Source organism: Pan troglodytes, chromosome 14 (genome assembly GCF_028858775.2).
Source record: "Pan troglodytes isolate AG18354 chromosome 14, NHGRI_mPanTro3-v2.0_pri, whole genome shotgun sequence".
In the NCBI taxonomy this organism is placed as follows: domain Eukaryota; kingdom Metazoa; phylum Chordata; class Mammalia; order Primates; family Hominidae; genus Pan; species Pan troglodytes.
In genome coordinates, this window is record NC_072412.2 from 119,605,949 (window position 1) to 119,628,528 (window position 22,580).

The following is a 22,580-nucleotide window of genomic DNA, read 5'->3' on the forward strand; positions in this document are numbered from 1 at the left end:
GGGCTTTGAGCAGCAACACAGCCAGATGTGGCCAGAGAGCTGTGGATGCACAGCAGAGGGTGCAGAAGCCGCCGGGAGCCGTTCAAGAGAGAAAAGGGCAGGGCCGCTGGGAGCCGCCAGGACAGCGCAGTTCACAACCAGTGGATGCCGAACGCCGTTCACTCCAGGGATTCACAGGCAGGAAGTCAGCCCAGGAGGCTGTTGAGGACCAGCAGGACCCAGTGGGATGCGCAGGGCGGGGCCTACACAGACGGGGGTTGTGGGGGGACTGGGAGTTCCACGACGTGCCGGCCTCCTTGAGGGCAACAGGGCGCCTCTGAGAAGACTCTGGACCATGTAGCAGTTAGATTTGAGTAGCAGTCTTGTTATAAATGTTTTCAGCTTTAGGATTTTTTTAAGAACCCCAACTTTCTGAGGGCCTTCAGTGGACGAGGCTGCATGTGAATTTTATATGCAGGTTTCCAGGTTGAGGCAGCGCTGAGTGGAGAGAAGCCAGTGGCTCCTCACTGCACAGCTCTGGTCTGGGCGCCTGGCTCTCCAGGAGTCGGTTTTCTAACCGGGACCGTCGCGCGTGTGGGACGGGGAGGCAGGAGCCACGGCTAAGCCGGAAGCCTCAGGCTGAAAGCAGCTCGGCCCCACGCAGCCACGGCCAACTCAGCAAACACACGCTGCGCTGCAGAGGCCCCGTCCCCGGTCCTGTGTCCCAGTGGGTGAGGACACACACAGCCCTGAGAGACGGCAGAGGTGTGGGAGCATCTCAGCACAGGGTGAGCCCTCAGGAAACACGGTCATCACCACCCCCACACATGGACGAACATGGCAAGACACACTTGGCACCAAGGGCTGAGACGGCAGAACCGAGGCCCCAGGACGGCCCACGCTTGCACAACCGAGGGTGGCCCTGGGTTTGGGGATGTGACAGAGCTGAGGTGCCGGAGGAGAGGCTGATCCAGGGGCTGGAAACTCGAGGGCCTGATGGACCAAAACCTTGGTGTGAGTCGCAGGTGGTGCAGCTGCTGGAAGGAGCTAGTGGAGCCTCAGCTGCGTCCAGGGCATCTGGGAGGCGCCTGTCCTTGAACCTCTGGCTGGTGGCACCTGGGAGGTGCCTGTCCTTGAACCTCTGGCTGGTGGCACCTGGGAGGCGCCTGTCCTTGAACCTCTGGCTGGTGGCACCTGGGAGGCGCCTGTCCTTGAACCTGTATCTACAGCAGCTTCTCGGCATCAGGCACACAAGCCCTGAGTGTCCTGTGTTGCTTTAGGGATTACAGGATGAATATCTGTTGCTTTGAAAGCTGTGAATTTATGAAATGTAGAAAGTAAAAAGTTTCCTCTTCAAAGTTTCCCTTCTCGTTAAAGAATAAATCATAAGTGTTAGAAATAATAGTTTCTTTTAAAGACTAACTTCCTTCAAGCCTCCTTGCTTTGTGCTAATAACTCTTTGTTAAGCTCTATCCTGTGTAGCTGTTGGACGTGCCCACAGGCTCATAATATCTTCTGTGTCCTTGTACCTTAACCAAGGTATTTGTGTTAGATGTACTCATAGGCATGTCCCAGCTCACAGCCTATGCCCCTTCCTTATTTAAACATATTATTATTTTTCTACCTATTTAAAACAGTTTTAAATTATGAGCCAATCAGGTCTTAATTTAGATTGTGAGGTCCGGCTCCAGGCAATGGGGACAGGACACGACAATAGGAACCTCGTGCGTAAGGAATAAATATTCTGGCGTCTCTCTATTCTGTGTGTGCCCCCGCCATTATTCCTTCTGCGAGGGACACCCTTTCTGCAGAAAGTAAAAATTGCCTCGCTGAAAGCACTTTTTGTCTAAATGCTAATTTTTCCTTATGGCACCGAAGAACAAACATTTTGCATTTCTAACATGAAATGTGTGTATTGCAAATATTATTGGTTAATATATGATTAAGTTAAATGAAGGTGATTTTAAGAAAAATAGCAATGTAAGTAATGCCACTGGGGTATGGTCCACCAGTGACCCAGAGATGATCCAGGTTTCAGCAGATGGCTCTAACAGAGTATCCACAAAAATAGACAAATGGGACTTAATTAAACTAAACAGCTTCTGCACAGCAAAATAAATAACCAACAGAGCAAACAGACGACCTGCAGAATGGGAGGATATTTGCAAACTACAGATCCAACAGGGGACTAACAGCCACAATTTAGAAGGAACTCAAACAACTTAACAAAAAAAAATTAAAATTAAAAGAAAAACATTTAAAAGTGGTCAAAGGACAGGGGAATAGACCTTTTTTAGAAGACAAATGGCCAACAAGCATACGATATAAAGCCCAACGTGGCTCATCACATGAGGAATGAGAACCAGAGCCGCCTGCGACCCCAGCTCACGCCAGGCAGAACGGAGCCGCCTGCGACCCCAGCTCACGCCAGGCAGAACGGAGCCGCCTGCGACCCCAGCTCACGCCAGGCAGAACGGAGCTGCCTGCGACCCCAGCTCACGCCGGGCAGAATGGAGCCACCTGAACCCACCTCACGCCGGGCAGAATGGCTGGGATCAAATAAAACAGGGAAAAATGACAGACGCTGTCAGAGCTGTGGAGGACGTGAGCGCTTGCACGCTGTGGGGAATGGAAATTAGCGCTTAAGGAAACCCACGGAGATTTCTCAAGGAGCTAAAGGCAGAGCCACCATTCGATCCAGCAATCCCACACTGGGCCCCACCCAAAGGAAGAGCAATTACCAAAAAGACACCTGCATGGGTACGTTTACCACTGAACCACTCACAACAGCAAAGACACGGAATCCACGTGTCCACCAACGGACTGGATAAAGAAAACGTGGCATAAATACACCACGACATGCTACTCCACCATCAAGAAGAAGGAAATCTTACGTTTTCCAGCAACGTGAACGGAACTAGAGGTTGTTATCTTAAGGGAGATGACTCAGAGACGAAAAGCCAAACGCCCCATGTTCTCACTGGTCCATAGGAGATAAACACGGAGGGGCGGGGCACTCTGGGACACGTATTCGGAATCACAGACTGAGGCCTCGGAAGGGTGGAGGCGGGAGCGGGAGAGGAATGAGAAATTACTCAGTGGGCACAAAGTGCCCGTTCAGGTGATGGTTTCACGAGAAGCCCCATCCAATACAACTGCACTTGTGCCCGACATGTTGGCAAACACATAAAAAATACAGGAACATGGGCCACGGCAGGCAGAGCAAAGCCCCGAGTGGGAGTGGGAGCCGGGCCACAGGACCGGGTTGGTGGGAACGGGCAGACGTGTCAGTTATGTAAGGAAGGGTGATGGGCTCTGATGCTCCAGGGGCCTCTGGGTAGAGGTCGAGGGAGGACAGGCCTGTGTCAGAAACACGGGGTGGCTGTGGGACACAGACGTCCCCCTCCAAGGTCACCGAGAAGGCGGCAGAGGGGTCCCAGGCTGAAGGCACAGGGGCCAGACTCCCAGGGCCGTCCCCTCTGACTCTGGTTCCCTGACCAAAGAGCCCTCGGGAGCCTGGAGGGAAGGCCGGCCCCAAGTGCGGGTGTGGACGAAACGGCCAGTGGTACAGAAATCACAAGGCTGCTGGCCAGCAAGGCAGGAGGCTGCCCCCGACTAGGGAATCTTCCGGAATGTGCTGGGTGCTCCGGGGACTGCGGGCCCCCATCCCTTTCTCCCCTCCGGCCCTGCCGGACGCCACCTTACCCTTCTCCCCTCCTGCCCTGCCGGACACCACCTTATCCTTCTCCCCTCCTGCCCTGCCGGACACCACCTTACCCTTCTCCCCTCCTGCCCTGCCGGATGCCACCTTACCCTTCTCCCCTCCTGCCCTGCCGGACACCACATTACCCTTCTCCCCCCTCCTGCCCTGCTGGACGCCACCTTACCCTTCTCCCCTCCTGCCCTGCCGGACGCCACCTTACCCTTCTCCCCTCCTGCCCTGCCGGACGCCACCTTACCCTTCTCCCCTCCTGCCCTGCCGGACGCCACCTTACCCTTCTCTCCCCTCCTGCCCTGCCGGACACCACCTTACCCTTCTCCCCTCCTGCCCTGCCGGACGCCACCTTACCCTTCTCCCCTCCTGCCCTGCCGGACACCACCTTACCCTTCTCCCCTCCTGCCCTGCCGGACGCCACCTTACCCTTCTCCCCTCCTGCCCTGCCGGATGCCACCTTACCCTTCTCCCCTCCTGCCCTGCCAGACACCACATTACCCTTCTCCCCCCTCCTGCCCTGCTGGACGCCACCTTACCCTTCTCCCCTCCTGCCCTGCCGGACGCCACCTTACCCTTCTCCCCTCCTGCCCTGCCAGACGCCACCTTACCCTCCTTACCCTTCTTTAAGCACGATGGGCTGCTCAACACTCTTGGGGTCTCTTCTCCCCGAGGACGAAATCAGATCCAAGAACTAAAGTGGGAAGAAATCAGGTCACCGGGAGGAAGCCACACATCTGACGTGCACGGCTCTCTGTATAACAACAGCGTCGGCGGCTACTGCCTCTTTTGTAATACCAGTGGAGACAGAATCTGGGCAAGTGAGTCCTTCCCCGAGGGCTGTGGGGCCTCTACTCCCCACTGTGCCACCCCAGCCCCGGCACTGCCACGGAGATCTCAGGTGAGAGGCCGGGCTCAGGCAACACCTGGGGATCAACCTGCATCTCCAGAGGCCACCCAGGGGTGACTCTAAGCGGGGAATCTGGGTCCCGGTAGTGAGGAGGCTCAGGCGTCCCTGACTGTGGGGAGAAGCAGAGCCCTGGGGCCTGGATGTTCCCCACGCACCGCGTTCCTGACTGTGGGGAGGAGCAGAGCCGTGCGGTCTGGAGGTTCCCCCCACACACTGCATTCCTGACTGTGGGGAGGAGCAGAGCCGTGCGGTCTGGATGTTCCCCACGCACCGCGTTCCTGACTGTGGGGAGGAGCAGAGCCCTGCGGTCTGGACGTTCCCCACGCACCGCGTTCCTGACTGTGGGGAGGAGCAGAGCCCTGCGGTCTGGACGTTCCCCACGCACCGCGTTCCTGACTGTGGGGAGGAGCAGAGCCCTGCAGTCTGGACGTTCCCCACGCACCGCGTTCCTGACACTGAGTCTGCGGCCCCAGGGCTCCACGACTGCAGCCTAGAGTGAGTCCGGCCACCACACACACTGAGGTGGGACGCGCCCTCATTCGGGGGGCTCAGACACAGAACAAGATGGGCGAGGGCCCCGTTTTGGCCCCAAAGGCAGTCACACCAAAGAGTTTACCAACTGCGGGAGAAGGAGGTGTCCCAGGACTCGGGTCAGGGCTGTCTGGGCAGCGCTGTGAATGCACCGAATGCCTTTATTGTTTAAACTCGCTAATGGCCAAGTCTGTGTCATGTGGGTTCTATCTCAATTTTAAAAGAGAACTCTGTCTCCTGGGCGCGGCACAGGCGGTCGGAGGGTGAGTCGATACTTACATTCTTCACCGCATCAGCATATTTCTGCTCATTGAAGAATTCATAAAATGTAGCCATGTAGGACTCCTTAAAACTCGCCTAAAATGAAACGGAGATCACTTGAGGACAGCCCGAAGTACCTCGGCTCACGGCCCAAGTCCGAAAAAGCTAGAGGCAGGAACTGTCCAAGCCTAAATGACGATAAACAGGCGAAGAACCCGGTGTTACCGGGCAAGTGAGAGCCCGCAGGGCTGCCCGGAGGACAAATCACATAAATTGCTCAGGCGTCAACGAAGACCATCAGACCTGCCAGTGCCCGCGAGGTCTCCAAGCACCCTTTGGCATCAGTGACTCCGTCCCGGCCCCGGGCCGTCCGTCACACCTGGGTCCCAGGCTCATGAAGAGGTACACTGGGGCCCAGATGTGGCTGCCTGGGAACCTGCAGTCATAGGCCAGGGTCCCAGAGCCCCCATGCCCATCTCTCGCCTGTGGGGCATAAGGGCCGCTCTGAGGTGGGAAGAGGGGGCAGGGACCTCCATCACATGGGGAAGTGGAGGCACCCAGGGATTCGGGGGGGCCTTTGCAGCCACCATTCCTGAGGCTCGACCCCAAGTTCCTGTTGTTTCCACACTGAGGTCACTGCACAGTTCCCTGGCTGTGAAATGAGGTGGGTTTGGTGCAGACCTCGGAGGAGGCACAAGTGCCTGTTACGGAGTTTCCAGCCCACAGCGCAGGGCCTGGCTGGTGGGAAAGAGTGGTCAGCGCACCTCGGCCTGCCTGCGAGTGTGGCACATCTTTTACTCACTCGGACTCAGAGAAACCCAGCGTTTGCCCCAAGCGGGCTGCTCCTCCAGTGGGGGCCTCTGCTCCCCAAAGCCCTCATTTCTACCTGGGCCCCACCAAGAACAGGGAACCAGGAGGCCTGGGCATCTGTGCACCACGGCCTAGCCCTCTCCAGACAGAGCCCCGAGGGGGCCCGAAGGCATCGAACTGCCCTGGCCAGGCCCCTGCAGAGACAGCCTTGGGCCTCACCACGAGCACTGCCCCCGGGACGCCTCAAACGTCAGCTCTGACCCTCTCAAACACACAAGTTGCTCTTGGGGGAAACGGGGCAGATGCTTGAGGGACTCCCGACCTGGCGGCACCACATCCAGTCTGAAGGGACGAGGATGGAGGACGGAGGTTCATATCCACAGGGAGAGAGGGGCCCTGGGAGGAGGGTGCCGCGTGGGGAGGGGAGCACCACGTTGGGAGGAGGCGGCCGCGTGTGGAGGAGGCGCCACGTGGGGAGGAGGCGGCTGCGTGGGGAGGGAAGTGGAGAGGAGGGGGCCGCGAGGGGAGGAGGCGCAGCATGGGGAGGAGGGGGCCATGTGAGGAGGAGGTGCCGCGTGGGGAGGAGGGGGCTGTAAGGAGAGGAGGGGGCCGCGTGGGGAGGAGGGGAAGGCGTGGGGAGGAGGGGGCCGCGAGGGGAGGAGGGGGCCGCGTGGGTAGGAGGGGAAGGCGTGGGGAGGAGGGGGCCGTGTGGGGAGGAGGGGGCCGTGTGGGGAGGAGGGGGCCGTGTGGGGAGGAGGGGGCTGCGTGAGGAGGAGGGGAAGGCATGGGGAGGAGGTGGCCGCGAGGGGAGGAGGGGGCCACGAGGGGAGGAGGGGGCTGCGTGAGGAGGAGCCTCCAGCACCGCAACGCCCAGGAGGCCCCAGGTTAGGCCATCTGCCTGGCCCGTTCGGCCGCTTCCCACACCTGACAGGTCAGATGCTGCTCCTGCCACGGGGCCGGCGACGAGCCACAGGCTCCCGAAAAAGGCAAGGGGTTCACTTTAGGAGGGGAGAGGTGAGCGGGACGGGGACGCTCAGGTCCTGGGCTTCAGGAGAGGATGCGGTGCCGGCTTTGATTCTTGATCTTTATCTTACGACTCTCTCAAATGTGGGAGGTTTTTCGCGTGTATTTTCTGAAGAGAGAAAAGAATCAGTTGTCCCTAAAAAGAGAAAATGAAGAAGAGGGACTCACAGATTTGGACTTGGACAGGCTGCCGAGGGTCTGAACGGTCTTGGAGATCAATGTCAGCGTCCTGGACGTCTGGGGGTCCTGGGGAGGCGGGAGCAAGAAAGGTCTATGTCAGCTTCACAGAAATGCTGTGACTGTCCCAGATCGAGGGGACGAAATGCAGGAGTCACCTCAGAGCTGCTGTGGCTTGTGCAGGAGCTACGGAGAAACAGGGGTAGTGACGCAGATGGGACTGGAGGGGGTGGGCGTCCCACAGTCTCAGGAGCTGCTGAGACCATCCCGCAGGCAACATCCGACGGCACCGCGGTGACCCACCCTCTCGGCCCAGCGTGCAGGGTGCATCTCAAAGTCGAAAGCATCAGGTGGGGTCATGGCTCTGGGGTGCTGAGTCTCGGGGTGCTGAGTCTCCTGGCCCTGCCTGGGGCTCATCTCAGCCTTCACAGGGTTTGAAGGTTCAACTCAGAAGTGCTGGGGGCTGGGCTTGGTGGCTCACACCTGTAATCCAGCACTTCGGGAGGCCAAGGCAGGTAGATGACTTGAGGTCAGGAGTTTGAGACCAGCCTGGCCAACATGGTAAAACCCCATCTCTAATAAAAATACAAAATTAGCTGGGCGTGGTGGTGCACGTCTGTAATCCAAGCTACTAGGGAGGCTGACGCACGAGAATTGCTTGAACCCAGGAGGCAGAGGTTGCAGTGAGCTGAGATGGTACCACTGCACTCCAGCCTGGTGACAGAGCAAGACTCCGTCTCAAAAAAAAAGAAGTGCTGGGGAACGGGCCATCCCTCACGTCCCCTCGCCCTGGCCATCTCCTTCCAGCTCTGCCACCCGCACGTGCAACACGGTCACCCCAGATCCCTATACCCTGAGAGCTGCGGCCCCAGCAACCACATTGGGGCCTGGAGAAAACCAGTGCTGAATAGGAATCTGTTGACTCAATACACGGATGATACGCTGATCATCAATACTCCATATGTGATGGGCAGGTGGGGAGAGCAGGGCGGTGACCAGCAGCTAAAACCCTGGCCAAACCGTCCACTGCTTTTGTGACATTGTCTCGACTCCCCCAGAACGTACACAGCTTAAATAGGTCGGTGAACCACCTGCAACGAGGACGTTCCAGGACCCAGGGCATCCACCAGCACTCCCCACGCACCGTCCACACACTCCACACACACTCCCCATTCCACACGCACTCCCCACTCACTCCTCATTCCACACACTCCACACGCATTCCACACTCCCCATGCACTCCACACTCCCCGCGTACCGTCCACGCACTCCACACACACTCCCCATTCCACACGCACTCCCCACTCTCATTACACACACTCCCCATGCATTCCACACACACTCCCCATTCCACACACACTCATTCCACGCACACTCCCCACTCACTCCACACACACTCCCCATTCCACACACACTCATTCCACGCACACTCCCCACTCACTCATTCCACACACACTCCCCATTCCACACGCCTTCCACACTCCCCACACTGTCCATGCACTCCACACACTCCCCATTCCACACACACTCATTCCACGCACACTCCCCACTCACTCATTCCACACACACTCCCCATTCCACACGCCTTCCACACTCCCCACACTGTCCACGCACTCCACACACTCCCCATTCCACACACACTCATTCCACGCACACTCCCCACTCACTCATTCCACACACACTCCCCATTCCACACGCCTTCCACACTCCCCACACTGTCCACGCACTCCACACACTTCTCATTCCACAAACACTCCCCATTCCACACACACTCCCCACTCACTCCTCATTCCACACACACTCCCCACTCACTCCTCATTCCACACACACTCCCCACTCACTCCTCATTCCACACACACTCCCCACTCACTCCTCATTCCACACACACTCCCCACTCACTCCTGATTCCTCACACACTCCCCACGCATTCCACACTCCACACGGTCGGCCCCCTACAGCCACGCAGATGCCCCAACCCAGGCCGGCATCGCAGGACAGCTCAGAAAGCCTCGGTCCCTCAGCCGGTCACTCACCGTGTGGTGCGGCGTGAGCTGGAAGAGGTTGGGGGAGAGAATGGCGGGTGCAAAGAACCTCAGGAAGATGAAACTGCTCACTGCAGTGTACCTGACGTCCGGGTCATCTGCGGGAGAGAGAGGCAGGGTGACCGTTTTCCTCGGGCACAATGGCCTCGTGAGGACACCATGCCCCGGCCCCCTGAGGGTCCGCAGGGAAGTCCAGCCACAGTCCTGGATCTATCTCCACCTGTGTCTGTCTCTCTCCCTCTCTCTGTTTCCCTCTGTTTCCCTCTCTCTCTCCATCTCTCTGTCTCTCCCCCTTTGTCTCTCTCCCTATCTCTCTCTCTCCCTCTCTCACCATCTGTCTCTCTCTCATCTCTCTGTCTCTCTCCCTCTCTTTGTCCCTCTCCCTGTCTCTCTCCCTATCTCTGTCTCTCTCTCTCTCTCCGTCTCTGGTTCTCTCCCCCCCATCTGTCTCTCTCTCTCTCCATCTCTTTGTCTCTCTCCCTCTTTGTCCCTCTCCCTGTCTCTCTCCCTATCTCTGTCTCTCTCTCTCCCCCCCTCTCTGTCTGTCTCTGGCTCTCTCTCTCTCTCCATCTCTCTGTCTCTCTCCCTCTCTCTCTCTCCCTAACTCCATCTCTCTCTGTCTCTTTCTCTCCGTCTGTCTCTCTCTCCATCTCTCTGTCTCTCTCCCTCTCTCTCTCCGTCTTCTTCCTATCTGTCTCTCCCTCTCTCTCTCTCCGTCTGTCTCTCTTTCTCTGTCTCTCTCTCTCCCCCTGTCTCTATCTCTCTCCCCCTGTCTCTATCTCTCTCTCCCTGTCTCTATCTCTCTCTTTCTGTCTCTATCTCTCTCTGTCTCTCTCTCTCTCTCCATCTCGGTCTCTCTCTCCATCTGTCTCTCTCCGTCTGTCTCTGTCTCTCTCCATCTCTCTCTCTCTCTCCGTCTGTCTCTCTTTCTCTGTCTGGGATGTAAGAACCCTGGAGAAAGAACCCTCTAGAGACCACTGCGGTGGTGATCTCCAGGGCTGGGGTCCCCTGGAGACCACTGTGGAGGTGAACTCCAGGGCTGGGGACTCCCGGAGACCACTGTGCTTGTGAACTCCAGGGCTGGGGTCCCCCGGAGACCACTGCGGTTGTGAACTCCAGGGCTGGGGTCCCCTGGAGACCACTGTGGTGGTGAACTAGGGAACACTGGCCCGGGCACAAACCCCGGAAAAATCCAGCATTGGAACTGGGGTTCATGACCCCGCAGTTCTAGTCTAGCCAGGGTTGCGGGGGGTTCTGCCTGGGTGGGAGTCACGCTGCACAGGGCTATGGCCATTTCTCAGCAACATGAGGGTGTCCAGGGCACTCACCCTGGAAGCGCTTGGCCGCCGCCTCCCGGAGCGAGAAGAAGATGTCACACATGACGGTCGGGCAGCTCACCCCAGACTCGGTGATGGCGTGGAAGACGCGGTCCACATACTGCCGTAGGTTCTCCTGCAACGGGACACGGCACTGTGACCCACTCCCGAGGCTGCCCGCAGATGCGTGTAGCACCAGGGCACGCCCAGGGAGGGGCGCGTGGGGAGGGGCTGAGGGCGGGCACAGAGCAGCTGCGGCAGTGAGACACGTGTGAACAGCCACTCCCTGGAAATCTGTGCTGGGAGCTGTGGCAATTCACACGTGAAAATCACTACACGGGCACCACGTCGGCTCCCCGGCTCGGCCCCGACCTCGTTTACTGAGTGGGGAATGGACGTTCACTAGAATGTGCCTGCCCAAGGCAAAGAGCTCTGTCCTGTCATTTACATACAGAAATGACGAAACAGCACGCTCTGCAAGAAGTATCATGTGAAGTGACTAAGATGTTGGAGCAAGTTCAACATCAGGGAGTTTTGCTGTTTTAAAACGCAGGACACAGCTCTGGGGACAGCCTGGGGAGGCGGGGAGGTCATCCTGTCCTAGGGAAAGGGAGGGGCAGGAGCCATCGCCCAAGGGAAGGAGGAGCCGGGGCGGAGGCAGAGCTGGTCAGGATTGTCCAGGGGGGGCAGAGCTGGGTGTGCAGGGCAGACCCTCCAGGGGAGGCAGAGCTGGATGTGCAGGCCGGACCCCGCAGAGGGGGCAGAGCTGGGTGTGCAGACCGGATCACTCCAGGGGAGGAAGAGCTGGCCGGGACCCCCCAGGGGAGGCAGAGCCGGGTGTGCAGGCCGGACCCCACAGAGGGGGCAGAGCCGGGCACACAGGCCAGGCCAAAGGTGGTGGCTGAGGCCTCCCAGTAGTGCAGCCAGCGTACTGCAGCCGGGTGAGGCGGGTATCCCCACGCCTGGTCCTGCTCCCACCCCAACCGGGGTCACGGGGTGAGTCAGAGCTTCCAGGCAGCCACCGGCTGAAAAACCCCAAGCAGGTGACTGGCTTTGGTTGGTTCATGAAGAAAACCTACCATGTTGTTTTCGAGGTTTTCTCCGTCTTTCAACTTCACAGGGTCGATTTCACAGGGTTTGTGGCTCTGGCATATCTGGGGAGAGGTTTAAGACGGGGCTCTGTGAGTGGGTTCCGGGGGCACAGGCAGGGAGGGTGGAAGGGGTCTCAGGCCTGGCTGACATGCAGACCCTGAGCCTCATCCAGAAAATGCCCCGACAGCTCCCCGAACCCGGCCACTGGCACGGAGGGGCACGGTGAGGCCGGACTGCAGGGCCACCGTGGGGTGGTGTCGTCCCGAGCCTCGGCTGCAAGGGGGCAACCCTGGGCCTGTGTCACTGGCTGCCGAGGGACAAGTGAGAGGTCAGGTGCAAACACTAGGCACGGGGCCCAGTCCATGGCCGTGATCAGACGAGCCGGGCTCTCTCAGGGAGCGATGCGCCCGCGATCAGACGAATCGGGCTTTCTCGGGAGTGATGTGCACCAGCCCACACGGACTAGGCCTCACAGGGCTTTAATAATATTTTTACTTCAAAATGCTGCCATGATTTTGCCCACAGAGCAAACCAGAATGCTATGTTAAATTTTCTCACATTTGCAAAGAACCTGTTTACAAACCCGCTCATAAACGGGGGGCACAGCCTGGCGGGCATCAGAGGGTCGGGTGAGGACTGGGCGTGCAGCTCAAACATGCCACTGAGCCAGGGCCCAGACAGAGGGGACTGCAGGACATGCGGAGAAAGAAGGTCTCCCTGGGAAGAGCCAGGTTTTTCTTGCATGTTCTCCTTAGTGGAGTGGTGGATTTTCTTATGCATAGTTTTAATTTGGGAGAATTTGGAAGGTTCTGGAGTACACAGGGAACATCCTCTTGATAAAAGTGAATGAATCAGCATCCCTGTGGCGAGGCCGGAGGGGCCGACATTCAAGCCCAGCTCGTGGTCTGGCTGGATCCCAGTGCAGTGCCCTCTGTAGGGGGAAATCCTCCCCACGCCTCGTGATGCTGAGGACTCTCGGCCCCGTGCTCACCTCCTCGATGGCGGGCTTCAGGGTGACGTGCAGGTAATGCATCCCCGCCAGCTTCATGGTCTCGTCGATGCACTTGGACGCCAGTGAGTTTCCTCGGAAGATGGTGTTGGGGTCCCTGGGAAATGGTGATGGGGACAGCGTTTGTCTCCTGGGGACGCGGAAGTGCAGACGGAGCAGAGCCTGACCCCGAGCACCTGCCTGTGGGCTGTGAGGTCAGTGCATGCCCATCAGTCGGCTTCCTGACATTTTACAAGGAGCACAACCAGGCCAGGTGCTCGGAGGCCCTGGCCATGGAACCGTCCTGTGTCAACACTGCCAGAGGGAACCATTCGGCTACCTGCGTGGCCACCAGCTCAGGAGGAGCCTGGCTGGCCTTCGCCCTCCCGTCCTCTCGCCCTCTGCAGCCTGTGCCTGTGCAGAGAATTGAGCACCAGACCCTGGCAGCATCCAAGGACCAGCAGAGAAGCAAACCCCTCCTGTCAGCTACAGTGGCTGCAGGTGCAGCCGGATGTTTCTAGAACAGGGCGTCCGGAAACAGCACTAGGCAGGTCCTGAGGGAAGCTGTGCTCCATTTTTGTGGGCTCCCAAAGTGCCCCAGGGAGGGGCCTGAGCTGTCCTCGAGCCCCGGGAGCTGTTTCTCCTCCCCATTCACTCACTCTATCCGGGATTTCAAAGGCAAATGGGGCTTTCAAAAAAAAAAAAAAAAGAATCATTAACTGGATCTGTGAAAGAAAGCCTGAAGCAACATGGTTTCTAGGGACCCTTGAATTCCCTCAAGCCCTGCCCCAGGACGCGCAGTTCTCCGCGACGACCTTGCCATCCCTGTAGCTGGTCCAGGCCGCTCTCCCCCGGGGCAGGGTGGGCACTCACTGGGTACGCTTCACCTCCGCGCTGGCGATGGCACTGATGAAGGGCACCACCCTGCCATAGTGTAGGAAGAGCCGCACCAGCGGGACGGCCGCCTCCTGCTTCTCCCGGCAAACCTCGCCCAGGATGTGGGCCGCAGACGCTGACACGGGCTGCGGGGAGGGGCGAGGTCAGTGCCAGGGCCCGGGGTGCAGGACCCCCAGAGGCCTGTCCCCATCTTGGCTGGGGTCTCACTTCCAGCCACAATAGATACGGCTCTTTGCTGAGACAGAAACACACACATTCACAAAAGCACCAAACTTCCCATTTGCTGCTGCTTGGCTGGACCCTTGGAGGGGCATCTGCACCTCCTCCTAGTGACCCCCAAATGCAGCCAGCTCTAGGGCCCCTGAGCCGGCAGAGGGACTCTGATGATGGGGTCCCCCTCGAACAACCCGGGGAGTCCTTAGCATCACCAGGCTCCCACGGCTCTAACTGTCGACGGACCAGTGCCCCCAGCAAAGGGGTCCAGGCATCTGGATGGGAAACAGGCCAGGCTGGGAGGCGTGGGAAAGGCCCCCTCAGGGAGAAGGTGCCCTCTGGGGTGGGCCCGGGTGTAGGGTGGGGCCCCAGGCAGGTGGCACCTCCTGCCCACACCCACGGGCCACGGCGTGGACAAGCACCTCCACATCCGCAGACTTCAACAGCAGGTCCCGCAGAGGGCTGTAATAGTCAGAAGAAAACACGTGGTCTTCCGTGTATACCACGTTCAGCCGCAGGGAGCCCAGGTCATCTGGCTTTAGGCTCTTGCTACCATTGTCCCGGGGCTGGAGGAAGTACCTGGGTGGGAGGGACACATGGAGGGGAGGCATGAGGCTGCATCTGCCAAGGAGCAGCTCTCAGGGAAGCCCAGCTGCCTGCTTGAGGTCGACTGGTCAGGAGGGTGATCCTGTAGGACCCCTCAGAGTGCAGCCCCTGGGGACTCCCCACCAAAGACCCCCGGCAGGGCTGGTCACTGGGGATCCCCAGGAGGCAAGTGTTGGAGCCAAAGGCGCAGGAGTCAGGGGGGGAAAGGCGGAGGGGGATAGGGGGTGGAACATGGCGGGAACGGGTTTCCGGGAACCGGCGCAGAAGTGGTCAGTGACCCGCCCTAAGACCCACACCCAGCAGTGTCAGCAGCAGGTGGAAATGAAAATTATTTCAACCAAAGCGTGCCGTGGCTCCTGATGTCACAGGGTGGGGGCCTTGGGCTGGTAAGCCTGGCAGGCCACCTGGGCACCTGGTCATTGTAAGAGACGTTTCCTGCCCGGACATTCTTCCATCTTTGGTTCTACCCCATGCAGTCACCCAGGAGCCCTCTTCTGCTCTCATTTGTGGGCCAGGGAGTCTAAGCTCTCAGGTGGGTGGAGCCTGTGTCCGAGGCCCCGCCCCCATCAGGTGGGTGGAGCCTGTGTCCAAGGCATTAGCCCCCATAAGGTGGGTGGAGCCTGTGTCCAAGGCATTAGCCCCCATCAGGTGGGTGGAGCCTGTCTGCGGCATTAGCAGCCCGGTCAGGTAGGTGGAGCCTGTGTCCGAGACATTAGATCCCCCCTCAGGTGGAAAGAGCCTGTGTCTGAGGCATTAGCCTCCTTCAGGTGGGTGGAGCCTGTGTCTGAGGCATTAGCCTCCTTCAGGTGGGTGGAGCCTGTGTCTGAGGCATTAGCCTCCGTCAGGTTGGTGGACCCTGTGTCTGAGACATTAGCAGCCCTGTCAGGTGGGTGGAGCCTGTGTCTGAGGCATTAGCCTCCGTCAGGTAGGTGGAGCCTGTGTCCGAGACATTAGATCCCCCCTCAGGTGGAAAGAGCCTGTGTCTGAGGCATTAGCCTCCGTCAGGTGGGTGGAGCCTGTGTCTGACGCATTAGCAGCCCCGTCAGGGGGGTGGAGCCTGTATCCGAGACGTCGGTGCCCCCCTCAGGTGGGTAGAGCCTGTGTCCGAGGCATTAGCCCCCCTCAGGTGGGTGGAGCCTGTGTCCGAGGCATTAGCAGCCCCGTCAGGTGGGTGGAGCCTGTGTCCGAGGCATTAGCCCCCCTCAGGTGGGTAGAGCCTGTGTCCGAGGCATTAGCCCCCCTCAGGTGGGTGGAGCCTGTGTCCAAGGCATTAGCCCCCGCTCAGGTGGGTGGAGCCTGTGTCTGACGCATTAGCAGCCCCGTCAGCGGGGTGGAGCCTGTATCCGAGACATCGGTGCCCCCCTCAGGTGGGTGGAGCCTGTGTCCGAGGCATTAGCCCCCATCAGGTGGGTGGAGCCTGTGTGCGAGGCATTAGCCCCCATCAGGTGGGTGGAGCCTGTGTGCGAGGCATTAGCGCCCTGGGGCTCTCTGGGGTATGTGGTGGCTGCCTTGGCTGTCAGGGCCAGGGATTCGTTCAGCATAGGAGGAAGCCTAACTCAGCTCAGGGGTCTTCGTAGAATCAAAAGACACGCGTGTTTCACAGTTTCTGGGATAGAAACCTGCCCTCACACATGGCAGAGGGACACATGGGGCATGAGGCCCCGGCACACAGTCCACGCCTGGGAGTGCACGCTTCCCGTGACTCCGGGCCCTCTCAGGAGCTGCCTGTCGCTAAGGGACACACATGAACTGGAGGTAAAATGAAACAATGGCCTGTTCCTTCCACCAAAACACCAAGCACCTGGAGACAACAGGAAAGAAAGGCAGGAGGAAGCAACACACAACATGTCCTGGGGTGAGGTCTGGGTCAGAGCCGACCACTGAGGTCTAGATGTGCAGAGGGGAGTGGAGAACCCTGTAATGCGCCCTCAACAGGAGGTGCTGCCGAGGGCCCAGAACAAGACCCAGAGCGCAGCCGTGGCGCAGCCCTGCTGTGTGCGCATTCCGGGCTCCTGCACCGTCTGCTGATGCCTTCCCCTACTGGTGTCTGACCTCACGAGCTGCTCGCGGCTCAGGGCCCCGCTTTCACCCAGGATCAGACCCTGTGAGCTGCTCACAGCTCACGGTCCCACTTTCGCCCAGGATCAGACCCCGTGAGCTGCTCACGGCTCAGGGCCCCGCTTTCACCCAGGATCAGACCCCACGAGCTGCTTGCGGCTCAGGGCCCCACTTTCGCCTAGGATCAGACCCTGTGAGCTGCTCGTGGCTTAGGGCCGCTTTCACCCACGTTCCCTGTCTTGTTTTGAGGTGCCAGCCATTGTGAGTCCCTGCTCAGTGTGATCCCTGCTGCCTCTCCTCACCTGCCGTTTCTCACCTGCTGTGGGGCAGAAACTCATCAAGCCAGAGCTCGTCAGAGCTACATGCAAAGTAAGAGCAGGTGGGTGCTGGGCACAGCCGAGGACCAGCACACGTGGCCTCTGTGCCTTTCCACTCAGAGGCAGCACCTGTTTTTGTGGCTCTCAGAGATGCGGAAGTCTGCAGGTGCAACATCATCTTACCACGCCTCGTAGGAGCTAGACTGCCGCAGGACTTTCAACGGGATCCTTAGTTCTCCCAGGAATTCATCTCCAAACTTCAGGTTACTGGCATTCCAGAGGTCGACTCTGAAAAACAGCATCGGTACAGCTCAGCTGACGGCGGGCAGCCCGGGTGGAGCAAAGATGACAGGCCACGCTTTGTTCCCCCAGGAGCAGAGTGGAGCCTGCAGCGCCTCCCAGAGTCTCCATCAAGGCTCGACCCACAGGGCACGTTTCAAACACGTCAGACCAGCCTGTGGCTTTGGAATAAAGATGAGTGTCTCCCAGTGGTAATGGGCAGGCAGAGGAAGGCGGAAGGCCATGGGCCCGGACTCAGACCCAGGCTCTTAGATAGGAGGGAGCCTGGGCATCGCTGCGTGCACCCAGAAGCTACATGACCCCAGGCTCTTACATAGGAGGGAGCCTGGGCATTGCTGCGTGCACCCAGGAGCTACATGACCCCAGGCTCTGCGGCAGAAGGGAGCCAGGTGTTGCTGCGTGCACCCAGGAGCTACATGACCCCAGGCTCTGCGGCAGAAGGGAGCCAGGCGTCGCTGCGTGCACCCAGGAGCTACATGACCCCAGGCTCTGTGCCAGGAGGGAGCCAGGCATCGCTCTGTGCCAGGAGTTGCTGTGTGCACCCAGGAGCTATGTGGCTGCTGCCACTCTCAGCTCCAGCACCATCTGTCCCCTTTGCCCACAACAGGCCCAGCACCAGCAGTCTGTGCACGGCGGGCAAGTGAGATCCTCTGGGCCCTGCGGCGTGTGCCTCTCGCACCACCCCAGCATGCGGCCCAACAGTCTCCATCTGCAGGGCTCAATGCAGGGGATGATGGAGAACTTGGGCCCATAGAGAGGAGGGTGCCCGTGGAGGTTGGGCTGCCCAATTCAACATCCAGGGGATGATGGAGAACTTGGGCCTGTAGAGAGGAGGGTGCCCATGGAGGACGGGCTGCCCGATTCAACATCCAGGGGCTTTCTGCTTTCGTCACATGAAAATGTGCCTCAAAACAAAACTGGGTTCTTGTGAATGCCCTGCCCCTGCATGTAGAACCCTGTCTCCATGGATTGCTCATGATCTAGGGGCACAAAGTGGATTCAGGAGCCATGCACACCACAGCGGGGGGAGAACTGTGGCCACAAACCACAGCATGGCCCACGAATCTCCGTGACTACCGCAGGCCCAGCATTGTGAAGCTTCTGCTAACGTCTAACACAGCAGCGGCTCCCATAATGTTCTGTCCTAGTGTGGGATGGTACGTGTCCCCTCAGACCTGGGGCTGTGAAATTCTGACAGACATACAGCATCCCCGGCTGCAACAAGTCTACAGAGCTGGTAACCCAGTCCCTCATGGCCAGGACCCACTCATAGGCCTGAAACACCTGAGGTCATGCGTGGCCAGCCCTACCCACAGGCCTGAAACCACACAGTTACACGTGGCCAGCCCTACTCAGGGGGCTAAAACTCGGCAGGCCTAACCACACTGTGGCCATCAGGGGCATCCCCCTGGAGGGAGAAGATTCCAGAAGGCCAGGGATTTTGTTACCCTTGCAAATCCTGCAGGGCAGTGGCACCGCAGAGGCACTGGCATCTGGGCCGGGGAGGGCTGACAGGCTGCACAGGAACCCACAGTGCGTTCCTTTCAGAAGGAACATGAGGGGACCACTGATCTGCCCATGGACACTTTAAAAAAATGTGCCTAGCGGCCAGGCAGGCGCATTTGCCTTTAATAAGGGAAATATTTAAAACATGTTTTGTGTGCTTTTAAAAAATTTAATAACTAGGACTTCACTCCTGAATTCAAAACTTGGTGTAAAAAGAAACCAACGATGGCGCTTCCTTCTCTTGAAAAAGGGGCTGGTGTGAGTCCCTGGGGAGGCAGATCTGACCGACCACCTCAGGGACATTCTGTGGTTGAGGATGGAGACAACTATGGGGGACGGATCTGACCGATAACATCAGGGACATTCCTACAGTTCTCAACCACAAAACCACGCCTCCCAGCAGCCGTAGGGCCTGAGCCACGCACCGGCTATGCGTGTCCCATTAAGGGTCCCCCCAGGGCAGTGTTAGCCCCTGGGAGGGAGCATGACCAAGGATTTGATGGCCAGCACATTCTCCAAAATGACCTAAAGAAAGCAGGTGCATCCCAGGCTCAGGGACATCCCAGGCTCGGGGACATCCCAGGCTCGGGGGCATCCCAGGCTCGGGGAACATCCCAGGCTCGGGGGACATCCCAGGCTCGGGGGACATCCCAGGCTCGGAGGATATCCCAGGCTCGGAGGATATCCCAGGCTCGGGGGATATCCCAGGCTCGGGGAGAATCCCAGGCTCGGGGAACATCCCAGGCTCGGGGGGCATCCCAGACTCGGGGGCATCCCAGGCTCGGGGAACATCCCAGGCTCGGGGAACATCCCAGGCTCGGGGAACATCCCAGGCTCGGGGAACATCCCAGGCTCGGGGGCATCCCAGGCTCGGGGGCATCCCAGGCTCGGGGAACATCCCAGGCTCGGGGAACATCCCAGGCTCGGGGGCATCCCAGGCTCGGGGGCATCCCAGGCTCGGGGGCATCCCAGGCTCGGGGGCATCCCAGGCTCGGGGAACATCCCAGGCTCGGGGAACATCCCAGGCTCGGGGGCATCCCAGGCTCGGGGGCATCCCAGGCTCGGGGGCATCCCAGGCTCGGGGAACATCCCAGGCTCGGGGGCATCCCAGGCTCGGGGAACATCCCAGGCTCGGGGGCATCCCAGGCTCGGGGGCATCCCAGGCTCGGGGAACATCCCAGGCTCGGGGGCATCCCAGGCTCGGGGGCATCCCAGGCTCAGGGAACATCCCAGGCTCGGGGAACATCCCAGGCTCGGGGGCATCCCAGGCTCGGAGGATATCCCAGGCTCGGGGGATATCCCAGGCTCGGGGAGAATCCCAGGCTCGGGGAACATCCCAGGCTCGGGGAACATCCCAGGCTCGGGGACATCCCAGGCTCGGGGAACATCCCAGGCTCGGGGGCATCCCAGGCTTGGGGAACATCCCAGGCTCGGGGAACATCCCAGGCTCGGGGGCATCCCAGGCTCGGGGGCATCCCAGGCTCGGGGGCATCCCAGGCTCGGGGAACATCCCAGGCTCGGGGGCATCCCAGGCTCGGGGAACATCCCAGGCTCGGGGGCATCCCAGGCTCGGGGAACATCCCAGGCTCGGGGGCATCCCAGGCTCGGGGAACATCCCAGGCTCGGGGTCTCAGGGCCGGCTGGGGAGGGTCAGGAGGGAGCCGTTTCCTTCCTTCTCTGTCCAGCATGGAAAGATTCGGGGGCTTCAGGGGAGGCTCATCTGCCTCTTCATAGGGAATGGAGGCATTCGTTGGTACAGAAGGAACAGAGGCTACGTTCAAAAATAAACAGGAATCCAGCTTATTTTCACTGGGAGGAGGGAACCCGCCGGGGTTTGTGAAGGGCACATTCTGACGCCCGCCCTCCCCAGAACTCAGTCAGCGGGATCGTGGGGCTCTCTAAATCCTGGGCCTGAGATCGCGTCCTGACCTGCGTGAACCCACAAGCGATTTCCCCGTTTCCCGTGGGAGGCGTTGAGGAGCCAGGAAAGGGCGGTGGGGGCCCCACGGGCAAAGGCTGAAGATGCAGCTTCTATGACCATACGCAGGAAACATGAACCCAGGACGCCAGGTGAGAGCGTTTCACTCGAGTCAAAGGGGACAGGGTCTCCACAGAGGCCGCCCAGCCGAGAGTTTCAGCAGTGCCAGTGGGTCCTGCTTGGTCAGGGCCAGGTGCTGTGCTGACCCGCCAGGCCCTGCAACCTCTGAGTGAGGCCTGAACCCATGGAAGGCGGAGGGCTTAGAACAAGACCTTAAGAACGGCTGCAGCCCCCGTCACTCCAGGTGGATGAAGCCTTACGGCCAGAGGGATGCGGACCTCTGGCCTTCACCTCTTCGCAGGTATTGCAAGGTGAGCCCTAACACCACCCACAGGCTGTCACTTCAACTACAACTTCTAACATCCTGTTGTGAAAATTACCAAGAAAATGGAAATTCATTTCTATCTACGACCCTATATTTAGTAACAAAGAACAAAAGAGCTGAGGAGTTTGGGTGAAAACTGCCAAGTGGGGGACGCAGAGCCTGGTTTTCTCACCTGATTTCGAGCTTGTCCACGTCTTCCTCCTCAAAGTCAAAGTGGGACTTCTTGCTGTAGCTACAGGGCCGGGTCACCTAGAGTCAGGAGAGACAGAAAGCGGTGCCACCAGGCGGGGCTATATGCGGACCTAGGCCCCAGGCTGCCCTACCCTCTGCGCTTACCCACACGCCACTCAAGGGCCACAACCAGGAAGGCGCCTGGCGGGATTCGGGCTTCAGGCCTGGCTTCCTGAGTGCCAGCATTTCCTACTCACGGCGCCCCTGGAGGGGCAGACCCAGGTGAGACCCGCCCCAAGGCTGTTCACGGCCACGGCCGGACTCTCCCAGCGGCTCCTGATGGGTGCCGGGCTCTGGGTACCTAAATGTCCCTCACCTGCGCCTGCTCTGGGCCTGCCACCCCGTGAGGGAGGGAGGGTCCCCTCTGCCGTGGAGACGAAGCCAGCGCCGCCCTCCCGTGGCCCCACCTCAAGGCTCTATTTGCCAACAGGAAGTGAAACGTGTGAGGTCTGTGGAGCCTGAACCTGGCCGGCCCCGAACAGACCCCAGCACTCCGGGGAGGGTCAGACGGTGGAAAGTCAAGACGCTGCTACCTTCCTCCTGACACCTCCGCACCGTGGGTTCCTTAGAACAGAAACGGAGTGAAGGCGTGAAGGGTTGAGGCTCTGGGACCGCCCCCCGCCAGCCAGCAGGGCCCTTGCAGCAGAGCAGGAGGCCGACCCACAGGCTCCAGGAGACCACAGTCGGTTACCACCTGGAGTTCCGATTTAACCACCATCAGCCGTGCACCAGGTCACCTGCGTTTACAAGAAGGGCTCCCTCCTGCCCGGCCTCCCTCCCTACCCCACCTTCTCCGGGCCTCAGCAGTGATGCTGGCTCAGGAGCTCTCAGCTCGAAGTTCTGATGTAGGGCTTGACACCAAAACCATGTTGCTAAAACTGCCTAGCCTCTGAGCTTGCACTTCCTGATTGGTAAACTGAGGTGAAGATCACGCAGGGGCAGTTCTCTGCTTTGGGTTGAGGGCTGCTGATGCCTCCTCCTTCCTGACCTACACACCACTGTCCTCAAATTTGCTTCCCCCCAACTTCCCCATCTCATAAAACTCAGGTCAGGCAATGCCTCCTCCAGGAAGCCCCCAGTGCCCCTGCCTCACGCCCTCTCTGGAGGGCAGGTCGGGAGCTATTGTAGAGGCTTGACTGTTTGCATCTCTCCCATGCTGGCCTGGTGTGGTGGCCTTGGACTCCTCTGTTTTCTCCCACATCTTATCACCAGCTGATCACCAGCACGGTGCTGGCACCTGACACGTGT

The 22,580-nt window shown here is 59.4% G+C and overlaps 1 protein-coding gene across 6 annotated transcripts in view; it reads right to left on the bottom strand.

Moving 5' to 3' along the window:
- RASA3 (RAS p21 protein activator 3) overlaps positions 1-22,580 on the bottom strand; it is a 162,455-nt gene that overhangs the window by 20,187 nt on the left and 119,688 nt on the right. For all 6 annotated transcript variants that reach the window (XM_024348421.3, XM_063792389.1, XM_063792388.1 and 3 more), the window contains 11 exons: positions 21,274-21,350; positions 17,116-17,220; positions 14,374-14,530; positions 13,715-13,863; positions 12,845-12,959; positions 11,841-11,915; positions 10,774-10,897; positions 9,437-9,543; positions 7,395-7,472; positions 5,412-5,489; positions 4,312-4,385 (listed from right to left, as the gene is read on the bottom strand). In XM_024348421.3, coding sequence (XP_024204189.1) covers positions 4,312-4,385; positions 5,412-5,489; positions 7,395-7,472; positions 9,437-9,543; positions 10,774-10,897; positions 11,841-11,915; positions 12,845-12,959; positions 13,715-13,863; positions 14,374-14,530; positions 17,116-17,220; positions 21,274-21,350 — 1,139 coding nt within the window. The remainder of the gene's footprint in view (positions 1-4,311; positions 4,386-5,411; positions 5,490-7,394; positions 7,473-9,436; positions 9,544-10,773; positions 10,898-11,840; positions 11,916-12,844; positions 12,960-13,714; positions 13,864-14,373; positions 14,531-17,115; positions 17,221-21,273; positions 21,351-22,580) is intronic.